General features: G+C 43.3%; 2 protein-coding genes across 4 annotated transcripts in view; one reads left to right on the top strand and one right to left on the bottom strand.

Annotated features, from left to right (window-relative positions):
• The window catches only part of LOC110535328 (dnaJ homolog subfamily C member 5), a 41,721-nt gene that overhangs the window by 20,690 nt on the left and 1,942 nt on the right, over positions 1-19,089 (bottom strand). The window contains exon 2 of one of the 2 annotated variants that reach the window (XM_090189512.1): positions 3,218-3,295. The gene's annotated coding sequence lies outside the window, so the exon portion shown is untranslated. Of the gene's footprint in view, positions 1-3,217; positions 3,303-19,089 lie in introns of those variants that run through there. The other variant, XM_090189511.1, reaches the window with a different exon arrangement.
• The window catches only part of LOC110535327 (high affinity 3',5'-cyclic-AMP phosphodiesterase 7A), a 41,175-nt gene that overhangs the window by 11,855 nt on the left and 10,231 nt on the right, over positions 1-19,089 (top strand). Inside the window, exons 2-3 of one of the 2 annotated variants that reach the window (XM_021620256.3) lie at positions 5,785-5,845; positions 16,295-16,384. In XM_021620256.3, coding sequence (XP_021475931.3) covers positions 5,785-5,845; positions 16,295-16,384 — 151 coding nt within the window. The remainder of the gene's footprint in view (positions 1-5,784; positions 5,846-16,294; positions 16,385-19,089) is intronic. The other variant, XM_021620258.3, reaches the window with a different exon arrangement.

The raw sequence follows: 19,089 nt of genomic DNA on the forward strand, positions 1-19,089 counted from the left end.
AATGCCAGTGTTGTGTACAGCATGTTTGTCTACAGTGAGGTATGTTACTTTGCCCTTATCCAAAGGTAGTATCAGGCTGCCAGCCTTGTGCTGTGAGTATGATGCCGTTCTGTATATGCCGGAGTGCCTCGCCCACACACACAGTGGTTATTACTCACACGCTAAGTGGCGGTGCTGTGTGTAAACAGTGACGTGTTGACAGTAAAATACTGCACCACCATTACCGACCGTGACTCAAGCCTGTTTGCCAGATGGTAAAAGATTAGCCTTGGATTGGCTGCCACCGTCATGTTAGTTTAGACTTATAGGGACAGAGGGAGACGGACACACCCAGCGAGAGTGTATGAAAATGTATGCACTCACTACTAAATTACTAAAATATAAGTGTGTGTGTGTGTAGGCTTGTAGGAGAACAAACCTGGGAGAATCTCAATTGCATACTCCTTGCAGCCTCGCTCCTTGCCTCCTTCTCAAACCCATTGGATGAGAGCAAGAGGTCCCCCTCTCTGACCTTCTCCAATATGTTTGGAGAGGAGTATGCAATTGAGATTCTCCCCACTGATCCTTATCTGTGTTTGTAAGTGGTTAGAGTTGGATCTATCATGGTCCAAACACCGTTGTGAAGAGGGCATGACATTTCAGCCTCCTGAGGGGGAAGAGGCAAAGATTTGGCATGGTCCCTCAGATCTTCAAAGTTCTACAGCTGCACTATCGGGAGCATCTTGATTGTCGGCGTCACTGCTTGCTATGGGAACTGCTTGGCATCTGACCGCAAGGCTCTACAGAGGGCCAAGCTCTCTGCCATCCAGGACCTCTATACCAGGCGGTGTCAGAGGAAGGCCCAAATAATTGTCAGACTCCAAGACTGTTCTTTCTGCTACTGCACAGCAAGCAGTACCAATGCATTAAGTGTGGAACCAACCGCATCCTGAACAGCTTCTACCCCCAAGCCGTAAGAAGACTGCTAAATAGCTAATCAAATGGCTACCCGGAGTAGTTTATTTATTTTGCACTGATTCTATGCACACACACTGGATTCTACTCTTACACTGACACCCCAATACATACACACACTACTGTACATACGCCCACACACATGCATACTGACGTCATACACACTTTCACACTCCCCACACGCTGCTATCTATCCTTTTGCCTAGTCACTTTACCCCTACCTATAGCTACCTCAATTCCCTCGTACCCCTGCACCTCGACTCTACTGGCACTCCCTGTATATAGTAATGTTATGTTCTACTCCGTGTGTGTGTCTCATTCACTGCGTATTTATTCCTTGTCTCTATTTTATTTGTTAACTCTGCATTCTATGCAAAAGTACCTGTTAGCATTTCACTGTTAGTCTACACCTGTTGTCTATGACGCATGTGACAAATACGATGGTGTGTGACAGTGGTTGGTAAACTAGTCACTATAGCTTTACTACATGACTGTTTTCAGATGGGACAATTGACAATGGGAGCAGGCCATAACCTGCTTAGACATTTGGTTAATTGTAATGTGTGATTTTTAAGCCTCAATAAATGGACGTTTACACATACTGCATTGTGGGAGAAAATGGCTTCAAAGTGTTACATTTTTCCTTTTGAGAGAAGAGCCCAGAGGGGATGCGAGAGGAATGGTAATGGGTAAAAATCATGGATACAAATGAGGCTGAGCCGATTGACGTCACAGGCCTGTGTGGTCAGCCTGGTCTCATAGACTAGACGTAACATGGTAAATGTAATTCCGGGACCATTTGTATGATCCAATTTTATTTGTCACATGCGCCGACTACATCAGGTAGACCTTACTGTCAAATGTTTACTTACGAGCCGTTAACAACAATGCAGTTCAAGAATAACAGCGAGGCTATGGGTTGGGTACATAGTCAATGTGTGGGGGTACAGGTTAGTGAAGGTAATTTGTACATGTAGGTAGGGGTAAAGTGACTATGCACAGACAATAAAGAGCGAGTAGCAGCAGTGTAAAAACAAAATGGGGGGAATGTAAATAGTCCTGGTGACCATTTGATTAATTGTTCAGCAGTCTTATGGATTAGGGGTAGAAGCTGTAAAGGAGCCTTTTGGACCTAGACTTGGTGCTCCTGTACCGCTTGCTGTACGGTAGCCGAGAGAACAGTCTTGGAGTCTGACAATTATTTGGGCCTTCCACTGACATGCCTAGTGTGTATATAGGTCCTGGATGGCAGAAAGCTTGGCCCCAGTGAGGTACTGGGCCGTACGCACTACCCTCTGTAGCGCCATACCAGGCGGTGATGCAACCGGTCAGGATGCTCTCCATGGTGCAGCTGTAGAACGGTTTGAGGATCTGGGGACCCATGCCAAATCTTTTTAGTCACCTGAGAGGGGAAAGGTGTTGTCGTGCCCTCTTCACGACCTGTCTTGGTGTGTTTTGACTGTGCTAGTTTGATGTGGACACCAAGGAACTTAACTCACACACTGGTATGCAAATTAGAGTGGGTCTAGGGTTTCCGGGATGATTGTGTTGATGTGAGACATGACCAGCCTTTCAAAGCACTTAGGCAGGGACTATGATGGTCTGCTTGAAACATGTAGGTATTACAGACTCAGTCAAGGAGAGGTTGAAAATGTCAGTGAAGACACTTGTCATTTGGTCCACGCATGCTTTGAGTACACATCCTGGTAATCCATCTGGTCCCTCGGCCTTGTGAATGTTGACACGTTTTTTAAAGGTCTTGCTCACATCGGCTACGGAAAGCGTGATTACACCGGTGTCCGGAACAGCTGGTGCTCTCATGAATGCTTCAGTGTTGTTTGTCTCAACGCGAGCATAAAAGGCATTTAGCTCGTATGGTAGGTTTGCGTCACTGGGCAGCTCGAGGCTGGTTTTCCCTTTTGTCGTCCACAATAGTTAACAAGCCCTGCCACATCCGACGAGCGTCAGAGCCGGTGTAGTGGGATTCAATCTTAGTCCTGTATTGATGCTTTGCCTGTTTGAGGGTTTGTCAGAGGGCATTGCAGGATTTCTTATAAGCGTCCGGATTAGTGTCACTCCTTGAAGCGGCAGCTCCAGCCTTTAGCTCGGTGTGGATGTTGCCTGTAATCCATTGTTTCTGGTTGGGATATGTACGTACGGCCACTGTGGGGACTACGTTGTCGATACACTTATTGATGAAGCTGGTGACTGAGGTGGTATACTCCTCAATGCCATTGGATGAATCCCGGAACATATTCCTTACCAGATGTAGCTGTTCTGTCTTGCCGATGCATGGAAAACCCAGCCAAATGTATATCCGTGTTGTCGTTCAGCCACAACTCTGTGAAACAGAAGATATTACAGTTTTAATGTCCCGTTGTTAGGATAGTCTCAAATGGAAATCACCCAGTTTATTTTCCAGTGATTGCACGTTGCCCAAAAGAACGGATGGTAGAGCTGGCTTACCCACTCTCTGACAAATTCTTACAGGGCACCCCGATATGTTACATTTGGTATGGGGGGTAGTCTTGGAGGGGGGGCAGTCTTGTAAGGCTGGTGGGCATCCAATTACGTGTTTGAGAGACTCACCTTTCTATAGAGGGGTCATAGTAGTTAGTAGGCCAAACCATTCAGAAACTAGATACATTTTTGTGAGAAGACTGATTTTCAGGGTGTCTCATGGTCTGATAAACACCACTCTTGCTCTGCCACCTTTCACTGCAAATGCAGAAGGGTGGGTGGGGGCTCTCTGGAGACTAGGTTTGGACAGGGGCGTGTGGTGCAAGGGGAGGTGAGCCAAGGCCGTGCCCAGGCCTGAGTGTCTGTCTGTGGGTGATAGCTAGGCTGGGGTGACAGGAGGTTGAGGATATCCCTTGGTTAGATCCTCATGTTACTGCAACCTGCTGAGTAGGGCCAGGCAGCAACATACACATACTAGGCCTATACAGTTTAAGTCAGAAGTTGACATACACTTAGGTTGGAGTCATTAAAAATAGTTTTTCAACCACTCCACAAATTTCTTGTTAATAAACTATTGTTTTGGCAAGTCGGTTAGGACATCTACTTTGCGCATGACACAAGTAATTTTTCCAACAGTTGTTTTATAGACCGATCATTTCACTTCTAATTCACTGTATACAATTCCAGTGGGTCGTAATGACCATCGTTATGTTTGGAGGAAAAAGGTGGAGGCTTGCAAGCCGAAGAACACCATCCCAACCGTGAAGCACGGCTGTGGCAGCATCATGTTGTGGGGGTGCTTTGCTGCAGAAGGGACTGGTGCACTTCATAAAATAGATGGCTTCATGAGGCAGGAAAATTGTGGATATATTGAAGCAACATCTCAAGACATCAGTCAAAAAGTTAAAGCTTGGTCGCAAGCATACTTCCTAAATTGTGGCAAAATAGCTTAAGGACAGCACAGTCAAGGTATTGGAGTGGCCATCACAAAGCCCTGACCTTAATCCTATAGAGAATGTGTGGGCAGAATTGAAAAAGCGTGTGCGAGCAAGGAGGCCTACAAACCTGTCTCAGTTACACCTGCTCTGTCAGGAGGAATGGGAGAAAAATCACCCAACTTATTGTGGGAAGCTTGTGGAAGGCTACCTGAAACGTTTGACCCAAGTTAAATTATTTAAAGGCAATGCTACCAAATACTAATTGCTACCAAATACTAATTGAGTGTATGTAAACTTATGACCCACTGGGAATGTGATGAAAGAAATAAAAGCTGAAATAAGTCATTTCTATTATTCTGACATTTCACATTCTTAAAATAGTGTTGATTCTAACTGACCTAAGCCAGAGAATGTTTACTATGATTAAATGTCAGGAATTGTGAATCTGAGTTTAAATGTATTTGGATAAGGTGTATGTAAACTTCTGACTTCAATTCTATATACACATAGGATGATCTAGTATTATCCTAGGTCTACGTTTAGTGTTAAATTTAGACAATGCTTTCCATCCTTTGGCTATAGGAATACTCTTACCCTCAGACCCAGTCGGAAGGAACGCCTGATCTGTCTCGCTTTCTCTTTTTCTGTGTATGTTCTTGTCTGTCTCACTCTCTCTCCTCCCCCCTCTCTTTCCATCTCTCGTGCTTGGTAAGCCTAGAGTCAGTGGGAGTGTCTTCTGCTGCTGTCCTAATCAGCAAGCAGCTTTGCTCTATCGTCACGGTAACAAGGAGCATATTACTGGGGGAAACGAGGTGTAATTAAGTCTTAAGGTTTTACCAGATGGACAACTCAACTCTGTCTGGAGCAGCATGTCCCTCTACACCAGGGCTCACCAACCTTGTTCCTGGAGAGCTACTGCTCTGTATGTTTTTATTCCAACCCTAATCTAGCGCACCTGATTCTGATAATTTGCTGGTTGATAAGCTGAATCAGGTTAGTTATATCTGGGGTTGGACCAAAACCCTACAGGAGGCTAGCTCTCCAGGAACAGGTTTGGAAAGCTGTGCTCTACACACAGTACAATCTCTCACACCATATCTTTCACACACTACACAAGCCCTCTCTCCACGTGAGTGTTTGCGTGTGGGTACACAGCATGCGTGTTTTCCTGCGCCAGATGATAAACAGAGGGTGGGTGTGTGCGCGCGCACTGCCATACAGATGAGGAAACTCTTTATTCGTTTATCGCAACATATCAGCAGCCTAGCAGTCCTCCGCACATGAACCTCACCTAAATTACTTTAGTAACCAGTAGGCCAACACTACCTGTATTCTTCAACTGTTGCATTTCATTCGTTACATATTTCTCTGGTGCTCTACTGACTGTCTCGGAAGCATTAATGTTTAAACTTTTTTTTCTCCCTCTCTCCAGAGACGAGGGGCCATCTCTTATGACAGCTCAGATCAGACCGCTCTGTACATTCGTATGCTCGGTAAGTACTACCCACTGTCACATTCACATACAGTACAACTTATGCTAGTTACTGTTAGACCTGCCCACTGTCCCCATATTCAGAATGAACAGGCATCATCAGGCTTCTAGATTGCATCAAGGAAAGGAAACAATTTCAGAGAGCGAGAGAGACTCCCCAGATATAAGACTGACCCTAGCCCCCCGACACAAGCCACTGCAGCATAGAGACAGGAGGGGGTCAGGAGACACTGTGGCCCCATCTGATGATACCCCCGGACAGGGCCAAACAGGCAGTATAGAACCCCACCCACTTTGCCAAAGCACAGCCCCCACACCACTAGAGGGATATCTTCAACCACCAACTTACCATCCTGAGACGCGGCTGAGTATAGCCCACAAAGATCTCCGCCACGGCACAACCCAAGGGGGGTGCCAACCCAGACAGGAAGATCACGTCAGTGACTCAACCCATTCAAGGGACGCACCCCTCCTAGGGACGGCATGAAAGAGCACCAGTAAGCCAGTGACTCAGCCCCTGTAAAAGGGTTAGAGGCAGAGAATCCCAGTGGAGAGAGGGGAACCGGCCAGGCAGAGACAGCAAGGGTGGTTCGTTGCTCCAGAGCCTTTCCGTTCACCTTCAAACTCCTGGGCCAGACTACACTCAATCATATCAATCACCTACTGAAGAGATGAGTCTTCAGTAAAGACTTAAACCTAACCTAGAAGTAACAAAAGCATGGATACATTTTTCTGCATCATTTTTGGACAGAAAGTTTCAGATTTTTGCAATGTTACATAGATGGAAAAAAGCTGTCCTTGAAACAGTCTTGATATGTTTGTCAAAGAGATCAGGGTCCAGAGTAACGCCGTGGTCCTTCAATTTTATTTGATACGACTGTACAACCATCAAGATTTGTCAGATTCAACAGAAGATCTCTTTGTTTCTTGGGACCTAGAACAAGCATCTCTGTTTTGTCAGAGTTTAAAAGTAGAACGTTTGCAGCCATCCACTTCCTTATGTCTGAAACACAGGCTTCTAGGGAGGGCAATTTTGGGGCTTCACCACGTTTCATTGAAATGTACAGCTGTGTGTCATCCGCATAGCAGTGAAAGTTAACATTATGTTTTCGTATGACATCCCCTAGAGGTAAAATATATAGTGAAAACAATAGTGGTCCTAAAACGGATCCTTGAGGAACACCGAAATTTACAGTTGATTTGTTAGAGGAGAAACCATTCACAGAGACAAACTGATATCTTTCTGACAGATAAGATCTAAACCAGGCCAGAACTTGTCCGTGTAGACCAATTTGGGTTTCCAATCTCTCCAAAAGAATGTGGTGATCGATGGTATCAAAAACAGCACTAAGGTCTAGGAGCACGAGGACAGATGCAGAGCCTCTGTCTGATGCCATTTAAAGGTAATTTACCACCTTCACAAGTGCAGTCTCAGTGCTATGATGGGGTCTAAAACCAGACTGAAGCATTTCGTATACATTGTTTGTCTTCAGGAAGGCAGTGAGTTGCTGCGCAACAGCCTTTTCTAAAATTTTTGAGAGGAATGGGAGATTCGATATAGGCCGATTAGTTTTTAATTTTTTCTGGGTCAAGGTTTGGCTTTTTCAAGAGGCTTTATTACTGCCACTTTTAGTGAGTTTGGTACACATCCCGTGGATAGAGAGCTGTTTATTATGTTCAACATAGGAGGACCAAGCACAGGAAGCAGCTCTTTCAGTAGTTTAGTTGGAACAGGGTCCAGTGTGCAGCTCCGAAGGTTTAGAGGCCATGATTAATTTCATCATTGTGTCAAGAGATATAGTACTAAGACACTTGAGTGTCTCCCTTGATCCTAGGTCCTGGCAGAGTTGTGCAGACTCAGGACAACTGAGCTTTGGAGGAATAAGCAGATTTAAAGAGGAGTCCGTAATTTGCTTTCTAATGATCATGATCTTTTCCTCAAAGAAGTTCATGAATTTATTACTGCTGCAGTGAAAGCCATCCTCTCTTGGGGAATGTTGCTTTTTAGTTAGCTTTGCGACAGTATAAAAAATAAATTTCGGATTGTTCTTATTTTCCTCAAGTTGGAAAAAAAATAGGATGATCGAGCAGCAGTGAGGGCTCTTCGATAATGCACGGTACTGTCTTTCCAAGCTAGTCGGAAGACTTCCAGTTTGGTGTTTTGCCATTTCCGTTCCAATTTTCTGGAAGCTTGCTTCAGAGCTCGGGTATTTTCTGTATACCAGGGAGCTAGTTTCTTATGACAAATGTTTTTAGTTTTTAGGGGTGCAACTGCATCTAGGGTATTGCGCAAGGTTAAATTGAGTTCCTCAATTAGGTGGTTAACTGATTTGTGTCCTCTGACGTCCTTGGGTAGGCAGAGGTATTCTGGAAGGGCATCAAGGAATCTTTGGGTTGTCTGAGAATTTATAGCAATACTTTTGATTCTCCTTGGTTGTGGTCTGAGCAGATTATTTGTTGCGATTGCAAATGTAATAAAATGGTGGTCCGATAGTCCAGGATTATGAGGAAAAACATTAAGATCCACAGCATTTATTCCATGGGACAAAACTAGGTCCAGAGTATGACTGTAACAGTGAATAGGTCCAGAGACATGTTGGACAAAACCCACCGAGTCGATGACGGCTCCGAGTCGATGAAAGCCTTTTGAAGTGGGTCTGTGGACTTTTCCATGTCCATTAGAATATTATCTGATATGACTACAAGGTCCAATAGGAATTCAGGGAACACAGTGAGGAACGCTGTATATGGCCCAGGAGGCCTGTAAACAGTAGCTATAAAAAGTGATTGAGTAGGCTGCATAGATTTCATGACTAGAAGCTCAAAAGACGAAAACGTCTTTTTTTTTTTTTTGTAAATTGAATTTTACTTTGTTAAATGTTAGCGACACCTCCGCATTTGCGGGATGCATGGGTCACTAGTGTAACCAGGAGGTGAGGCCTCATTTAACACAGTAAATTCATCAGGCTTAAGCCATGTTTCAGTCAGGCCAATCACATCAAGATTATGATCAGTGATTAGTTCATTGACTATAACTGCCTTTGAAATGAGGGATCTAACATTAAGTAGCCCTATTTTGAGATGTGAGGTATCACAATCTCTTTCAATAATGTCAGGAATGGAGGAGGTCTTTATTCTAGTGAGATTGCTAAGGTGAGCACTGCCATGTTTAGTTTTGCCCAACCTATGTCGAGGCACAGACACGGTCTCAATGGGGATAGCTGAGCTGACTACACTGTCTGTGCTAGTGGCAGACTCTACTAAACTGGCAGGCTGGCTATGTCATTGTGGAGTTAGAGCCCTGTCTATGTTGGTATATAAGATGAGAGCACCCCTCCAGCTAGGATGGAGTCCGTCACTCCTCAGCAGGCCAGGCTTGGTCCTGTTTGTGGGTGAGTCCCAGAAAGACGGCCAATTATCTACAAGTTCTATCTTTTGGGAGGGGAAGAAAACCGTTTTCAACCAGCGATTAAGTTGTGAGACTGCTGTAGAGCTCATCACTCCCCCTAACTGGGAGGGCGCCAGAGACAATTACTCGATGCCGACATCTTTCTAGCTGATTTACATGCTGAAGCTATGCGCTTGGTGATCTCTGACTGTTTCATCCTAACATCGTTGGTGCTGACGTGGATAATAATATCTCTATACTCTCTACACTCGCCAGTTTTAGCTTTAGCCAGCACCATCTTCAGATTAGCCTTAAAGTCGGTAGCCCTGCCCCCTGGTAAACAATGTATGATTGCTGGATGATTCTTTTTAAGTCTAATACTGCGGGTAATGGAGTCGCCAATGACTAGGGTTTTCAATTTGTCAGAGCTAATGGTGGGAGGCTTCGGCGTCTCAGACCCCATAACGGGGGGAGTAGAGACAAAAGAAGGCTCGGCCTCAGACTCGCTGCTTAATGGGGAAAACCAGTTGAAAGTTTCTGTCGGCTGAATGAGCGACAGAGGTTGAGCATTCCTAAAGCATTTCCCTCCAGAAGCCATGAGAAAGTTGTCCGGCTGCGGGGACTGTGCGAGGGGATTTATACTAACGTTACTATCTGTACTTACTGGTGGCACAGACGCTGTTTCATCCTTTACTACACTGAAATTACCCTTGCCTAACGATTGCGCCTGAAGCTGGGCTTGCAGCTGAGCTATCCTCGCCGTAAGGCGATCGTTCTCCTATATATTATGAGTACAGCGACTGCAATTAGAAGGCATCATGTTAATGTTGCTACTTAGCTTCGGCTGTTGGAGGTCCTGACGAACCACATCCAGATAAAGCGCCCGGAGTGAAAAAGTTGAATGAAAAAAAAGTTGAGTGATGGAAAAACTAAAAATATAAACGCTAATCAAGAAGTAAAAACCGTAAAGTTGTCAGGTAGCAAAATAAGGTTGGCAACAAAATGCACAGCAACTCTTGACCTCAATTCGGGATAATCGGTACCACAAAAGTGGCTCACCTTTTTAGTCTGGTAAATTTCTATGGCAACAAATCCTTCAGAACGAACCTGCTCCGGGGCAGGCTAACTCCATTTATCCTGAATGAAGTCTCTGAGCTGTGAGTTGAGGACCAATTAAGTAATTTTCCTCCCTCTATCAAAGATTCTGTCATCCCCTACATTTGAGGAAGACGACTGATTTAAATATTTGATTAATCAAATGTTTTTTTTGGCCTTAAATGATTTTAAACTGCCTATCATATTACACATGAGTAATCAGAATGGATTAGAAACTTCCTGCACAGTAAGACTTCATGACTTAATAAAATTATGGGTGGGAAAAAAATATTGTGCACACCAAAGACTGCCTTAACAATAAGTAATCAAGTAAAGATGGCCCTTCTAAAAGCTTATTTCACACCATAGCCTGCTGAATTTGCAATAATGTTTTTTTTTTTTTTTTGGCACAACTTAAAATGTCACTGACTCGCCCACGGATTTATGTTTCAGCATTGTCTCCGTGAAGAGTTTGGCGTTTGACTAACCATGTGTGACATGCACACGCAGTTACAAGCCTGCTTGAGTTGGCATCAGGTGGATGAGCAATATCCACCGTTGTAGTATGGTTGAAGCCTGAGCTAGAATGTGAAGCTAACTGAAGCTGGCTAGCTTTAGAAAATCCTGAGTAGATCTAGCGTTCTTTGTAGTATACCCCTCATGTCAATCCCTGGTCCCTTTGATAATCTCACCATCACATAAGGCTTAAGTCATGAATGCGTCCATCCAGGTCAACTGTCGGTCCACAGTATTAAGCCTTTGATTTTTGTATCATATTTTCTGAGGCAGAGATCTAATATTGTGTCCTGCTGGGCCCATGGGCCTCTGGAATGTTCTAGGCTCTCTGTATGGATGCCAGATGTCCACTCTACTGAGACCAGTGTGGGTGCTTGTCTGTGTGGTTGTTGTTTGTAACAGTCTCTTCTGTCTTGTTGGTATGTACCATGAGACTGGCTAGCTGAACGATATGATCCCTTACTAATGTCACTTGTTAAATCCAATTCAATCAATTTAGATGAAGGGGAGAAGACAGGTTAAAGAAGGATTTTTAAGCCTTGAGACATGGATTGTGTATGTGTGCCATTCAGAGACCAATATGGTCTTGCCCATGCCCATACCCATACTCAGTTCAAAGTGCCTTTGAACTGGGTATGGTGCTAGGTGCCTGGCACCGGTTTTAGTGTGTAAAGAACTGCAATACTGCTGGGTTTTTCACACTTGTGTGTATCAAGAATGGTCCACCAACCAAAGGACATCCAGCCAACTTGACACAACTGTGCGTAGCATTGGAGTCAACATGGGCCAGTATCCCTGTGAAATGCTTTCGAAACCTTGTAGCGTTCATGCCCTGACAAATAGAGGCTGTTCTAAGGGAAAACGTGGGGCAACAACATTTTAGGAAGGTGTCTTGGTTATGTTATCTGCACTGCCACACAACAATTGGGGATAACGTTTATGGAATTGAATTTGATTTAGCCCTGCCTACTACAGGGAGTCCCAGTCTTGTTGACCAGATCATACCAAAACAGAGTAGACTCATGTGGGGACACATGGCCTCTTCGGTTCAATTATATATTTTTTTTATATATCTCTCAGCAACTCAGGGTTTATATACAGTTGAAGTTGGAAGTTTACATGTGTTTTTCAACCACTCCACAAATTTCTTGTTAACAAACTATAGTTTTGGCAAGTCGGTTAGGACATCTACTTTGTGCATGACACAAGTCATTTTTCCAGCAATTGTTTAGACAGACATCATTTGAGTCAATTGGAGGTGTATCTGTGGATGTATTTCAAAGCCTACCTTCAAACACAGTGCCTCTTTGCTTGACATCATGGGAAAATCAAAAGAAATCAGCCAAGACCTCAGAAAAACAATTGTAGACCTCTACAAGTCTGGTTCATCCTTGGGAGCAATTTCCAAACGCCTGAAGGTACCATGTTCATCTGTACAAACAATAGTATGCAAGTATAAACACATGGGACCACACAGCCGTCATACCGCTCAGGAAGGAGACTCATTCTGTCTCCTAGAGATGAACGTACTTTTGTGCAAAAAGTGCAAATCAATCCCAGAACAAGTCCTATATCGACATAACCTGAAAGGCTGCTCAGCAAGGAAGAAGCCACTGCTCCAAAACCACCTTAAAAAAAAAAAATGCCAGACTACAGTTTGCAACTGCACGTGGGGACAAAGATTGTACTTGTTGCAGAAATGTCTTCTGGTCTGATGAAACTAAAATAGAACCGTTAGGTTAGATTACTCGTTGGTTATTACTGCGTTGTCGGAACTAGAAGCACAAGCATTTCGCCACACTCGCATTAACATCTGCTAACCATGTGTATATGACAAATAAAATTAGATTTGAACTGTTTGACCATAATGACCATCGTTATGTTTGGAGGTAAAAGGGGGAGGCTTGCAAGCCGAAGAACACCATCCCAACCGTGAAGCACGGGGGTGGCAGCATCATGTTGTGGGGGTGCTTTGCTGCAGGAGAGACTGGTGCACGTCACAAAATAGATGGCATCATGAGGTAGGAAAATTATGTGGAGATATTGAAGCAACATCTCAAGACATCAGTCAGGAAGTTAAAGCTTGGTTGCAAATGGGTCTTTCAAATGGACAATGACCCCAAGCATACCTCCAAAGTTGTGGCAAAATTACTTAAGGACGTCAAGGTATTGGAGTGGCCATCAAAGCCCTGACCTCAATCCTATAGAACATTTGTGGACAGAACTGAAAAAGCGTGTGCAAGCAAACCTGACTCCGTTACACCAGCTCTGTCAGGAGGAATGGGCCAAAATTCACCCAACTTATTGTGGGAAGCTTGTGGAAGGCTACCTGAAACGTTTGACCCAAGTTTAGAAATTTTAAAGGCAATACTACCAAATACTAATCGAGTGTATGTAAACTTCTGAACCACTGGGAATGTGATGAAAGAAATAAAAGCTGAAATAAATCATTCTCTCTACTATTATTCTGGTATTTCACATTCTTAAAATAAAGTGGTGATTCTAACTGACCTAAGATGGCATTTTTACTAGGATTAAATGTCAGGAATTGTGAAACCTGAGTTTAAATGTATTTGGCTAAGGTGTATGTAAACTTCCGACTTCAACTGTGTGTGTGTAATCTAGATAGATATTATATATATATATATATCTCTCTATATCAGCAATCCAGGGTCAATAAGTATGTGTGTGTATGTTTAGCTCACATACATACAAGTACGCATTAAGGTGTCTGTAATAAAATACATGTGACAAGCTAATGTAGACATTAATACATGCATTTCTATAGCCTCAAAAATATTTATTACAATGGTGGAGCAGTGTCAAGATGGAGGCATGGCGGCTTCAACACAGTGCCCCCTATTAGTCATCTAGTGTGTGTGTGTGTGTGTATATAAGTAATAGGTTGTTGTTATGGGAGATTATATACAGTACACAGGACCCAGAGATTTCTCTGACCATGTGACCTGACCAGATAATACTCTGGGGCCCGCAGAGAGGAAGCGGCAAAGCATGACTGTCCCAAAATCTATCCGCTCAAAAATACAGAGCAGAGGAAGTGGGGATTTTTTGGCATGGAGGTTAGTGTGTCAAATATGAGCCCGCAGAGAGAAGCATGAGATTGAACTTCACTCAATCTTCTACAGTTTTCCAGTTTTAGTTTACACTATCAACGTTTCACTCTACTGTGGGAATTGTGATCGAATCAATGCAATATTAACCACTTTCAATGTAATATACCGAATCAAAACGAGATATGCTACATTTAGTATGTAAAACGAACTATGCTACATTTAGTATGTAAAACGAGATATGCTACATTTAGTATGTAAAACGAGATATGCAACATTTAGTATGTAAAACAAGATATGCTACATTTAGTATGTAAAACGAGATATGCTACATTTAGTATGTAAAACGAGATATGCTACATTTAGTATGTAAAACGAGATATGCTACATTTAGTATGTAAAACGAGATATGCTACATTTAGTATGTAAAACGAGATATGCTACATTTAGTATGTAAAACGAGATATGCTACATTTAGTATGTAAAACGAGATATGCTACATTTAGTATGTAAAACGAGATATGCTGCATTTAGTATGTAAAACGAGATATGCTGCATTTAGTATGTAAAACGAGATATGAAAGATATTTTCTTGTAGGCAGAGCGCATTGGAGTAGGATTCTAAGCTCTGCTTATTATCAGATGTATTAGGTTATGGAATCCGACTTTTTGGATATAATGTTGATGTTATTTAAATATGGATAATTTATTCAGAACATGAAGAATCATATTTTGTCTTGGTAAAATGTATTTTATAACATAAGTGAAATTTCATCACCAAAGTGTGTTTTCACCCACTTTGGACAGAGGTGGGTGGACACCCTACAGTATATAGATCATCTTTGTTGATTCCTGCCTGGTGGAAGCCATTATGGTTCATACTGCAAATGAGTTTGTGATAACCTTGAATACACTACACATTTGCATTTCCTGCTGTGCAGGACATTTCCTGGAACAACAGGGTGATCAAATTTGGATCTTACACCTGTAGTATTTTTGGATAATATGTTGGAAGATGAAGTTCGATTAAAAACCCAAAACGATTACTGACCTCACACTAGTTAAAAAAAATCTGAAGACAATCTAAATCATTAGCTATTTTGCTTCAGCATGAAGCTTAATTTAACGACTTAACAATTGATTTACTGCTGCTAGCTTTCCCCTGGTTATCTCTGGCTCTAGTATTAGGCCTACTTTGAGAGCATGTGTTTGTGTGGACTCTGGATATTACAGTTCTTGTTAAGAGGTGCAGCAGGATCCCAGTTTAGGACATGCTGGCTATTTGCCAGGGCCTGTGAAAAGTTCCTAGGCCAGTCTGATCTGTTGCTGTGTTGTCATACAGTGGGTTTAAGAACGTTATTAAGAACCTTAACTCTGCATCTCATCACACACACACACACACACACACACACACACACACACACACACACACACACACACACACACAATTACTTGCCATTGCATCTGTGTGAGAAAGTGGAAGAGTTTAATCTGTAAATGCTGTGTAAACTATATGTAATGTTACCATCCATTACTTTCTTTAATGGTAATTCCCAGTTTTGCTATTTTCAAGGGGCTTTTGTTATTTTCAAACAGCTGTTCCCAAGTAAGTTGCAAGCTGGTGGGAGAGAGACTGTACAGTACTGTATGCCTGATTTGATCTAATGTACAAATCAGCATTGAAGAGCTGCACTAGTCTGTCAGTCTGACATTACTGCTGAATGACTCATATAGAAGACTAGTATTGACTGGGTTGCCTGGGAAAGTGCCATAGTACCATAACGATACTGTCAGCGCTCGCCTCTGAGTATAACGCACTAACCTGTCTACTCTACCGTGTTACTGTAGGTCCCTCTGCTGCTCCTAGCCTGTCTGACTACTAATACTAGTGTTACTGTTGGTCCCTCTGCTGCTCCTAGCCTGTCTGACTACTAATACTAGTGTTACTGTGGGTCCCTCTGCTGCTCCTAGCCTGTCTGACTACTAATACTAGTGTTACTGTAGGTCTCTCTGCTGCTCCTAGCCTGTCTGACTACTAATACTAGTGTTATGTGCCTGGCATGGCATTGCATGCTCAGCTGTCAGCTTGTCCTTGCTCTTTTAGGCTGTGTTAACACACGCAGCCCAGTTCTGATATTTGTTTTCACTAATAGGTCTGTTGACCAATAAGATCTGATGTGAAAAAATCTGATGTGATTGGTCAAAAGACCAATTAGTGGAAAAAATATCAGAATTGAGCTGTCTTTGTAAACACAGCCTTGGTGGTCTACAAGTTGCCTCTCTTTGATTGAGAGAGCGTGAAAGTGTTTGTGTGTGTGAGAGCTCTTTATCCACTATATATTACATGACTCTTGAGGATGTGTGTGTTGCTTTCCTCTAGGAGATGTGAGAGTGAGAAGTCAGGTAGGATTTGACCCAGAAGGAAAAGGTTCCTACTCGTACCTGTGCATCGACTTCCGCACCCTACACTGTGAGTATGAACCATGATAAAAACCTTCCCATTCCTCACTACCTGCCTTAGAGGCTTTTCTCATTGACGAAAGTTGGAGAGGCAGTGTGACGACATTTCATGAACTTTTCAATGAACATTAGCGAAGGGAACATTGTGCCGCGTGAGGGTTTGGCGCTTGGCAGCTGACATTTACTGTAAATATCCCAGTATAGCCACTAGCCAGCATGCTTCAACTTTGCAATCGACTTTTATCTTAACCATGTTACATGTGTGAAAAAAATGGAACCAAACCACATTACACTCTTCAATAATGCAACAATTCACAAGCATGTGTCGACAATAAAGGATTTAATTTCTCGTCTGTAGGTTACTGGTTACATTTTAGCATGTCCTCACCAAGTAACGCTAGCCTATCAAATATAAGATAAGGTCTACTACCCCCTCATATGAATATAAAGGTACAGTAGACCTACCTTACAGCCTTTCGTAAGGCTTCATTTTGATCAATATAATGGAAATAATTTGGCCTACAAGCAAATTGTGACTGAAAACGTGAGTATAATATATATACACTGCTCAAAAAAATAAAGGGAACACTTAAACAACACAATGTAATTCCAAATCAATCACATTTCTGTGAAATCAAACTGTCCACTTAGGAAGCAACACTGATTGACAATACATTTCACATGCTGTTGTGCAAATGGAATAGACAACAGGTGGAAATTATAGGCAATTAGTAAGACACCCCCAATAAAGGAGTGGTTCTGCAGGTGGCAACCACAGACCACTTCTCAGTTCCTATGCTTCCTGGCTGATGTTTTGGTCACTTTTGAATGCTGGCGGTGCTTTCACTCTAGTGGTAGCATGATACGGAGTCTACAACCCACACAAGTGGCTCAGGTAGTGCAGCTCATCCAGGATGGCACATCAATGCGAGCTGTGGCAAGAAGGTTTGCTGTGTCTGTCAGCGTAGTGTCCAGAGCATGGAGGCGCTACCAGGAGACAGGCCAGTACATCAGGAGACGTGGAGGAGGCCGTAGGAGGGCAACAACCCAGCAGCAGGACCGCTACCTCCGCCTTTGTGCAAGGAGGAGCAGGAGGAGCACTGCCAGAGCCCTGCAAAATGACCTCCAGCAAGCCACAAATGTGCATGTGTCTGCTCAAACGGTCAGAAACAGACTCCATGAGGGTGGTATGAGGGCCCAACGTCCACAGGTGGGGGTTGTGCTTACAGCCCAACACCGTGCAGGACGTTTGGCATTTGCCAGAGAACACCAAGATTGGCAAATTCGCCACTGGCACCATGTGCTCTTCACAGATGAAAGCAGGTTCACACTGAGCACGTGACAGAGTCTGGAGACGCCGTGGAGAACGTTCTGCTGCCTGCAACATCCTCCAGCATGACCGGTTTGGCGGTGGGTCAGTCATGGTGTGGAGTGGCATTTCTTTGGGGGGCGGCACAGCCCTCTATGTGTTCGCCAGAGGTAGCCTGACTGCCATTAGGTGCCGAGATGAGATCCTCAGACCCCTTGTGAGACCATATGCTGGTGCGGTTGGCCCTGGGTTCCTCCTAATGCAAGACCATGCTAGATCTCATGTGGCTGGAGCGTGTCAGCAGTTCCTGCAAGAGGAAGGCATTGATGCTATGGACTGGCCCGCCCATTCCCCAGACCTGAATCCAATTGAGCACATCTGGGATATCATGTCTTGCTCCATCCACCAACGCCACATTGCACCACAGACTGTCCAGGAGTTGGCGGATGCTTTAGTCCAGGTCTGGGAGGAGATCCCTCAGGAGACCATCCGCCACCTCATCAGGAGCATGCCCAGGCGTTGTAGGGAGGTCATACAGGCACGTGGAGGCCACACACACTACTGAGCCTCATTTTGACTTGTTTTAAGGACATTACATCAAAGTTGGATCAGCCTGTAGTGTGGTTTTCCACCTTAATTTTGAGTGCGACTCCAAATCCAGACCTCCATGGGTTGATAAATTTGATTTCCATTGATCATTTTTGTGTGATTTTGTTGTCAGCACATTCAACTATGTAAAGAAAAAAGTATTTAATAAGAATATTTAATTCATTCATATCTAGGATGTGTTATTTTAGTGTTCCCTTTATTTTTTTGAGCAGTGTATATGCTGCTCAAAGAAATCAAGGGAACACTAAAATAACACATCCTAGCTATTACCATTTATACTGTTCGCTGCCCTGCTCAGAGTGGGGGCAACTGTCGGGCGAGTGTCGTGCACTACCTCCAGAGGTAGCGTTAGATACGCAGCAAGTTCACATGATTACAAAATATATAGCCATGGGTATTCTTTTGAAACCTCTAGAGAATCTGTCGTATTGTGAAAAGGGTGCTACTTGCTACCCACACTGAAACACTGAAGACTGGAATGCCAAGACCCATTATTAAAAACAAACCAATAGAAGAGTGACTGAATATCTCTATATACCCAGTCTCAATTCATGCACTTGGTAGTGGCATACAGTATTATTTTTCTCTAGCTACCCTCACTGATCCAGTCAAATTTTATTTGTCACATGCACCAAATACAACAGGTATTACATTACTGTGAAATGCTTCCTTACAAACCCTTAACCAACAATGCAGTTCAAGAAATATAGTTAAGAAAATATTTACTAAATGAACTAAAAAAAGAAAAAAAAATCTAATCAAACAAAAAGTAACGCAAGAAATGTACATAACAATAA

This window comes from Oncorhynchus mykiss, chromosome 11, assembly GCF_057628025.1.
Source record: "Oncorhynchus mykiss isolate SJ-2025 chromosome 11, ASM5762802v1, whole genome shotgun sequence".
NCBI lineage: Eukaryota > Metazoa > Chordata > Actinopteri > Salmoniformes > Salmonidae > Oncorhynchus > Oncorhynchus mykiss.